Below are 8559 nucleotides of genomic sequence, written 5' to 3' on the forward strand. Positions count from 1 at the left end.
CCAACAAAAGTGGCTATCTCGCCTCAACTAAAGTTGCAATGAAAAAACATTCGGGATGACTTGTTTAAAATCCAAAAGTTCGGGATTTATCCGGGTTGATTTTTTTTTCCAACCTGAGCTATGAATTGTACATATCTTTTAACCGGCATATGCAAGAGCTTGTTAGTAACATTTTCTCCACAAATTAAGCTCATTCACTGCCTGAATTAATAAGAAATGTACTGCTTTGCCTGCTTCCTATGCCACTAAATACAAGAATTTAAGTCATTAATAGACAAAGTCATATGATTCAACTTTGACCTGCTTTTTCTATATCAATATGTTGTAAAAAATATGTTCAAGAAGGTGTATTTTGGTTTACAACAAATCTTACTTGAGTACGCATATGACTAAACCACCATTGATCAGAACACAACATTGTGTATATGAAACCCTTCCAGCATTTTCAAGCTAAAAAAACATTTAGGATGAGTTAACAAAAGCAAAACATATTATACATATCATGTTCATCTGATGATCAGCATCTTTGCCTAGAAAGCTTCACAGAAGGATGCATTAATTAAACCAAAGCACTAGATATATAAATATAAAATAAAACAAAGCCCTAGGGGTGTTCTCTTCAGTCTTCACCAGAGTTTAAGTCAATACCCGAACCACCACATCAGCTAGTTTAAGCAGCGGCAAATTAACATGCAAGCATGCCTAGCGCGAGGTTCGTTCTTGACTTAATCCCTAGTTGGCATCTCACCCCGTTCATATCCTCTATGCCATACTAATTCGTTCTCCACACTATATAATTTATTTGTATCCCAAGAAGCCGCTATGATAATCCGAGTTTTCGTCTGAAATCGTCGTCGTCTTCTTCTTCCTCCTCTAGCTTTGTGATCTTCATCTTACACGACCTGATCGAGCTAGTTAGACATTTGACATGGCATCCGGCCGGCGCTGTATCGCTATGTTGGCCGGAATCCATGTCAAATGCCCGCTAGCAATGGAGCTAGGGCGAGATGATGCTGGCCTGCAGGGCTGACTTGATCTTCTGGATGGTGCAGGAGAGCAGGTTGCTGACGGTGTCGACAGACTCCACGGTGAGCTTCGCCGTCGGCAGGTTGTTCACCAGTATCTGGAACGCCACAGTGACGAGAGAGCCGGGGTTGTTGTTGCTGCCGCCGCCATGAGCGATGGGCGACGAGCCCTGGGGAGAAGGGTCCAGAGGGGCGGCTTGCATGGTGTGGCCGTCGGGGAGGATGGCGAAGCCAGAGGGCAGCAGGGAGACGTAGGCCGAGTCGCCGCCGCCCATGACGACGTGCATGGACTGCACGTCCACCGGCGCGTACACCACCAGCGAGCCAGATGCGTCGGTGCACGTCTCCTGCAGGATGAGCATGTTGTTCTGGTTCCCGCTTGTCGCCTGCATGCAAATTTAGTATCAGTGCCAGCAGGGAGTGCTACTTGTACAATTTGTACCAGATGTGGACAGTCTTGCAAGCATTGAAATTGTCAGCTTAATTAAGGTACGGAGTATTAAAAAAACTGAAAGTGTCACATTTATTTGCTTATTAAGACCTCCAACAAACTAGGAGTGGTCCGAATTAACTAGTAAGATCGTACGCTCAATTTGTTAAATTTGTTTGGTACAAACATATTACTCCTTTTGTAAACAAATATAATACTTGTTGGTATTGATCTAAGGCTGATTGTAAAGGTGAATATCATATACTAGTATCATGCATAATATACCAGTGTACATCCGTAATGCATAGTATCATATGATAGTTTATTTATTGTAATGCAGACATATATTAACACAACATTTAAAATGATGCGGTATCATGATATGATACTACACCTTCTCTTTTTTCTTTAATTCTACATCATGTCATTAAAATTATCTAGTTGACATGCATGATACTACAAGCTGAATATGGGTCAACTTATTTCCACAACCTAAAATAAGCTACGAAAGAACTGCCCAAAAACATGGTATATTTAATTACAGAGGGAGTATTATCCAAGACAAAGGGAGGTCTAGAAGAAATGGCAAAGATCTGTACTAACAATTTTGGAGCAAGCTGTAAAAATCTGCATAGCCTTAACTTCTTTTGTTTAATACTTCCTCCATTTCAAAATAATTGTCTCAACTTTATAATAGTTCTAATATAAAGTTATATTAAGTTTAAGACAAAGGGAATAAGATGGTAGTTCTCTAAATGTAAAGTGTTTTTTTGAGCCAATGTCATGTCAGGCTGGTAGAATCCTGGTGTACTTGAGATCAAAAGGGAATCCCGGTGTACTTGCTGTCAACTTCATGGTTCTGTAGGAACCAGGATATGCCAAGACGCTTCAAAAAGAATCAAATACCGGATGAAAAAAAATACTTGTCATGGATCTGAAAGTAAAAGAAAGATAGAGCCAATACTGACAGGCTTTCGTGAGCATGCATGCAAGCCAGGACAAGGGCAGATAGGCTGCATGGCTACATGCAAGCATGCTCCCAAAAGGAGGGAAAAGTTAACAGCTAGCTTTCTATCACAAATGTCAACCCTACTACTACTAGCTAGCCAACCCCACTACTACCCCCGGACCCCAGTTCTGTAGCCAAGAACAATAATTTCTTGGAGGTTTTCTGATTCGTCCCCTTCCTCCTGTCACTGTGCCCCCCGACCCATACATTTGCCAATAAGGCCATGAAACCTGCATCATGCTAGTTCATGCTATAGTACAGAACTACTCCATGAAGAATACTTAGGAGAGGTGGGAGTACTTGATTCCTTGATAAGCTATTCATAATTAACTATCTCTCAGGGAGTTCTGTCAGTTTAACTGCTAGTCTGCTGCTAATAAGTACTCCCTCCTCCGTTCCTAAATATAAGTCTTTCTAGAGATTACACTAGTAGACTACATACAGATGTATATAGACATACTTTAGAATATAGATTTACTTATTTTGCTTCGTACGTAGACTCTTTGTGAAATATCTTAAAAGACTTACTATTTAGGAACGGAGGGAGTAGTAGCTAATGTTAGAAGCGCGGATGCTTTAGTTCTCGAGAAAACAAGTGTCGGAAGACATAAAGATTATGGGGAACAAGAAAAACAGATGGAAACTGAGGTCTGTGGAGAAGAAAATGAGAAGGGATGGAAGATATTATGATGGACTTACGTTTGGACGGAGGAGGGAGACGGCGTTGCCGTGGTGCTGGCCCTTGGCGATGTGGTCCATCTCCTGCATGGCCTCGCCATTGGCGAGGATGTCCCACTCTCCGCGGCGCTGCTCGTCGCGTAGATAGTCGAAGACGCGCTGCGGGGACGTGCCAGGGAGCCGCACGGAGGTCGTGGCGCTGAGCACGACGCCAGGGGGCTCGCCAGGCGCGCCCACGCTCTGCCTGGCCATCATCCTCACCTTGTCCTCTCCGCCAGAGGCCTGCTCCCGTCCGCCGGCTCCCTCGACGCGCCATTCGTCGAGGCGGCGCCATTTCTGTGCCGCCGTGGCGCACACCCCGGCGCAGAAGTTATCAGCCATCCGCTGTGCCAGCCTGAGCATGCAGCGGCGCCCCGCCGGAGAGATGGCCTCGTGGCGGTCGCCGTGGTTGGGGTGCGGGTTGGAACAGAGGATGGCATGGTACTCGCACTGGCGCTGCAGCGAGGCGAGCCAGCGGCGCGCGCCGAGGGCCTGGCCGGAGCGGAGCAGCGGGCGGTACAGCTCGTGCACCGCCGCCTCGTCGTACTCGGCGTGAACCACCCACGTGACCTGCACAGTACGCACAACAGCAAAGTCAGTAGTGTAGTTACACTTACCACGGGCAGGCTCGATCGGAGGCATGCAGCCTTGCTTTCCCCGCTGGCTTCGGCCACTTGCCGCGACAAGGCAGTAATGGCGGCTGCCGGCGCACGCGCGGTGCCGGACGGGCAGCTAGCTGGTCACGTACAGTAACAATAGTAACAGTAAAACCGGCCTGCTTGTAACAAATTGCGTCACCCCCTGAAGCAAGAGGACAAGCCGCGCGCGTAGACACAGCCAGCCTGCAGCTGCATGCCCATGCCATCTGATGGACCATGATATCACCGGAGCATAGTGGAGGATCCAGAGGTCCAGAAGAGACCCAGTTGACCACTGCAAAACCCTAGCTAAACACACACAGCCAGCATTGCTGCAGTCGCAACCACATGGAGATAAGTAGTCGAAAATAAAACATAACATGCAAATGGTCGAACACGAGCCGTGCAGTAGAGTACAGCGCCTGGCGATCCGATCGTGCACGTACAAACGTAATCTGCGATGTAGATATGCTTAGTTTTGGAGCCAGGCGTCGACCACACGCCAGTGGATCACGTGGGTGTCAACAGGCCGCAACTGTTATTAGCAGCATGCAGCATGCATCTTGCACAATCCCATGATGGATTAAGCTGGACTAATAGTAGCTAGTCTAGTTTTATATATACTTTTTATTACAAGGAACAAGGAACCCTAGAATACTGGATCTGTCCACTAGCGAGGCATTTGGCGCGCACGGACGGGGCGGACGGAAGCATCGAAAGAGTTGAAAATTGTGTGCCTGCGAGTGCTCCGGGAAGCGAAAACAATGGCGATCGGTCGTCGCAGGCGGCACGGAAACCAACTGATCCTATCTATGCATGCACGTCGTCACACGAGACGAGAGCATTGACTTGCCGGAGGTGGGTTTGGATTCACCTTCGTCCACGTCCGTCCGTGGAGCATAGAATACTGGGCCGCGCTGCGTGTACGTGCGTGCGCGCGGCGTTAATGTGGGCGGCCGACTGACTGACTGCGGCCACATGCCGACGCGCCGTGCGGCAATCAAGGCGGAAGGACTGATCATGGGCTGGCGGTGGCGGTGGCGGTGGCGGCCGTGGTCAGAGTAACGCCGGCCGATGGAACAGGACGGGGTACGGATGGCGCGTTATAGTTCGGCCGGTGGGTGGCGGTGGCACGGACGGGTTGGTTACGTACCTTGGCGTAGCCGTTCTGCATGTCCTCGACGATGCAGCCGGAGGGGAGGAGGCGGCAGCCCATGTACCCTGCCGGGCCGGCCCCGCCGGCGCCGGAGTCTGGGCGGAGGACGCCGTCCACCGACACGTCCACGATGGCCCACAGCCCGTCGGCGTGCTGCTTGCAGAAGCGCAGGAACGTCACCTCCCTGATCGGCACCAGCGGAGACAGCACCTGCAGCTCCGCGCGCATCTGCACGTACACATGGTCACCAGGGCGTCAGTACGTAGCCGGAGCGAGCGAGATCAAGTTTAAGCTGGTCGCGAGGTGGAGCTAGGATGAAACGGGAGTGCATGGTCACCAGTTGGATTGAGCCGCTGCGTGTGCCGCCCATGCCGCTCGAGATGATCTCCATCGTGCTCGCCCTCGCCACCACGCACGGGAACATCTCCGACCACCGGGCCTGCAGCATTGCACCGATTAGCTTAGCTTGTGTTTCTGCGTGAACCACCGCCAAGTATATAGTATGTTGATGGCAATGCGCACCTCGTTCATGAGGCTGTTGACGAGGTCGACGCTGTTGATGATGGCGATGCCGACCTCGCGGGTGGCCTCGGAGACGTAGCCGGCGGGGCTGGGGCCGAGCACGCGGGCGAAGGCGCGCCGGTACTCGTCGTAGTTGAGCGTCTCAATCCCAATCTCCAGGCTGGGCTGCCACAGCGGGTCGTCCACCTGCGTCACCTTCACCAGCTCCTCCATTGCGGCCAGCCCGAGCTCGAGCAGCGCGCCGCGGTCGATGGAGACGCCTTCGCCTCCGAGGCCGTCGTCCAGGCCGCCGCCCATCATGCCAGCGGGCAGGCGCATGGCCGCCGAGCCGCCGCCCATGAGGTCGGGGATGGACTGCATTCCCATTCCCATGAAGCCGTTGTTGCTGCCGACAGCGAGGTCGAGGCCGGAGCAGAGCGACGACGGCAGGCTCAGCGGCGATGAGATGGCGGATACGGGGCGGCCAAGGAACTTGCCGGCGAGCGCGCAGACGCGGTCCAGCTCGTCCTTGAGGCGCGAGTTCTCGATGCGCAGGTGCTGCTCCTCCAGCGACACCTCCCCGAGCACGGCCGCGCCGCCGCAGTTGCCGCAGGTGGGACTCCGCATCGCCTCCCGGATCGTCATGTTCTCCGTCCTCAGCTTGTCGTTCTCCTGCCGCAGCAGCGCGTTCTCGTGCCGCTCGATCTGCGTCTGCAACCAACCCGGCCGGCACGATTACCAAAAAAGAAGAAGGAAGGAATTGATTCTTCCTGGCATAGCTTAACTTGTCACATCAACCGACACGTTACACCAAAGATAGATAGGTAGAAAGAAAGATTGCTGTGACTGACAGTCCGAACCTTCATCTGGGTGCGGCGATTCTGGAACCAGAACTTGACCTGGCGGCTCTCCAGGTTGAGCCGCCGGCTGAGCTCCATCCGCTGCTTCTCGTCGGGGTGAGGGCACTCCTTGAACACGCTGCGCCACACACACACACACACACACGTACGTACGTATACCCAAAATGAATCAGCCAGGCAAAGAGAAGCTGTAGTTTAGGGCTAGAAACTGCATGCACCAAGAAGTTGCAATTGCTTACGCCTCGAGCTCTTGGATTTGCTGCGGCGTGTGGCGGTGGTAGCGCTTCTTCTTCTTGCGCGGGTTGCTGTTGTCGGGGTCGAGGTCGTCGCCGGACGCGCCGTCCAGGTTGTCGCTGCCGGAGCGGCTGTCGTTCTCGTCCTCCCGCGCGCGGCCCAGCGAGTCGCCGTCGCCGCCGCTCCCCGTGCTCCCCAGGTAACCGCCGAGCCTGCTCGCGTCGCCCAGCTGACCTCCGCCCTCCATGTTCGCCTGCAAAATTAAATTAAACCAAGGAGAATCGAACGCAATTAAACACGGCCAACAAGAGAAACTGAACAATTAAACACGCAGCAGTAGTGAGCGCACGAACGGACAGGCGGGTGGCAAGTATTATTATTATAGCGTACCATGCCGAGGGAGAGGCCGGTGGAGGAGGCGAAGCCGCCGCCGGCGCCGGGCCTGGGGATGGGCGGCGGCGCGAGGAGGCGTCCGGGGTTGTGCATGCCGGCGCCGCCCCCGCCGGCGTCGTAGGAGAAGACGCCGGAGCCGGCGCCGTCGAACATGCCGCCGAAGCTCATCTATCTACTACTGCTGCAAAGCGCAAACGACAGACAAAGACTACTACAACCCGGGCTGTTGTTTTCTTTTCTTTTCTTTTGTAAGGACCGATGACTGGCTAAAATCAGTCCTCCCTCTATCCCCGAGAATTGATCCTGCTACCCACCCCTGCGGCTGCAGGCAGGATGGAAAGTCGATCCCCTCAGATCCCGACGATTGATTGCGTTATTTTTATGATGATGATGATGAGGGAGAGAGAGGGGCATGCATTAAAATAGCAGGAGCGACGGGCTATACATGGCATGACGGGCGCGGGGGCGGAAGGGAATCATGGAGCCCCGGTGCAAACAAGGAAAGAATCGCGACGTGCAGATCCCTGCACTTGTGGGTTGCCGTCCCGAGATACTCTCCAAACTCCCTCTCTCGGCCGCCGCCGTTGTGACGGCGGCGACTGCCCTAGGAGCTAAGCCGGGTAACAGCAAAGCAGTGCAAGGAGAAGGAAGTCGTGGAGGAAGAAGAGGAGAGGAGGAGGAGGAGGAGGAGGAGGAGAGTGGGAGATGGGAAGAGAGGGGTTGGGAGGCTGGCTATGGATATAACTAAGCCAAGCCAAGCCAAGCCAGGCCAGGCAGAGGGCGTTCGTGCTAGATAAAGCCGGACATGTGGCGAGCGGATAAATCGGTTGCGTTAAGAGAGGGAGAGAGAGAGTGTGTGTGTGTGTCATCGGCCGTGCCCATGTAAAAGCAGGTGCGTGTGTGTATCCGTGGAAGGAGGAAAATGGCGAGGGAAACGAACAAGAAATGAAAAATCAAGTGGGGCTGACTCGCACACGGGGGCTGGGGCGACGCGAGAGTCAAATGGCCCCCACCGCCGGCGGTACGTACGTTACCGACACCGGTGGCCGTATGCAGCTCCGGCCGGGATCTGGCACGCACGCACGCAGCACGGATCTTTTTACCTTGTGATTAACCACCGGCGGTGGCTCGCTGTCAGTCAGCCAGCCGTGGTGGCGAGAGGGAGGGAGGGGGAGAGGGGAGAAAGACTGAAAGAGGTGGAGGTGGGAAAAGGAGGTGCGTGAGTCGTGACGGGGACTGGTCACGGGTGGGTCACCTTTTTCGGATCGGACGCCCGTACGGTCCCCCTCCCGCTCCCGCTCGCGTCGTGGAAAATGCACGAACCCGCGTCGTCGTCCGATGGATGGATGGAGGTGGCGCTGGCGCTGGCGCACGGCACGGCACGGGCCGTGTGGGGAAGTGTAGTAAAATCGACGGGTGGGAGACCATAAATGGAGGGGAGGTGGCGGTGGCGGTGGGGTGTTTCTGGCTGGTGTAACGTCCGTCCCGTCCGGCGGCTGGGCGAGCCGAGCCGAGCCGAGGCTGGCATCCGCAACGCCAACCGGCGGGGAGTAAATGCCGCGGCCGGGCGGGGCTGGCGCCGTGCCACGGCACGGG

At 54.1% G+C, this 8559-nt stretch overlaps 1 protein-coding gene across 1 annotated transcript; it reads right to left on the minus strand.

Annotated features, from left to right (window-relative positions):
* Positions 1–422: 422 nt before the first annotated feature.
* Positions 423–7745, minus strand: LOC123400019 (homeobox-leucine zipper protein ROC6-like). Its single transcript, XM_045094412.1, has 8 exons — positions 6961–7745; positions 6576–6823; positions 6337–6454; positions 5498–6187; positions 5313–5414; positions 4973–5203; positions 3164–3751; positions 423–1411 (listed from the first exon to the last, which is right to left on the minus strand). Exons 1-8 carry the CDS (start codon positions 7129–7131, stop codon positions 998–1000), a joined length of 2562 nt encoding a protein of 853 aa, XP_044950347.1. The 5' UTR covers positions 7132–7745; the 3' UTR covers positions 423–997.
* Between the last annotated feature and the right edge of the window lie 814 nt (positions 7746–8559).

The sequence above is a fragment of the Hordeum vulgare genome, chromosome 5H (genome assembly GCF_904849725.1).
Source record: "Hordeum vulgare subsp. vulgare chromosome 5H, MorexV3_pseudomolecules_assembly, whole genome shotgun sequence".
Classification (NCBI taxonomy): Eukaryota; Viridiplantae; Streptophyta; class Magnoliopsida; order Poales; family Poaceae; genus Hordeum; species Hordeum vulgare.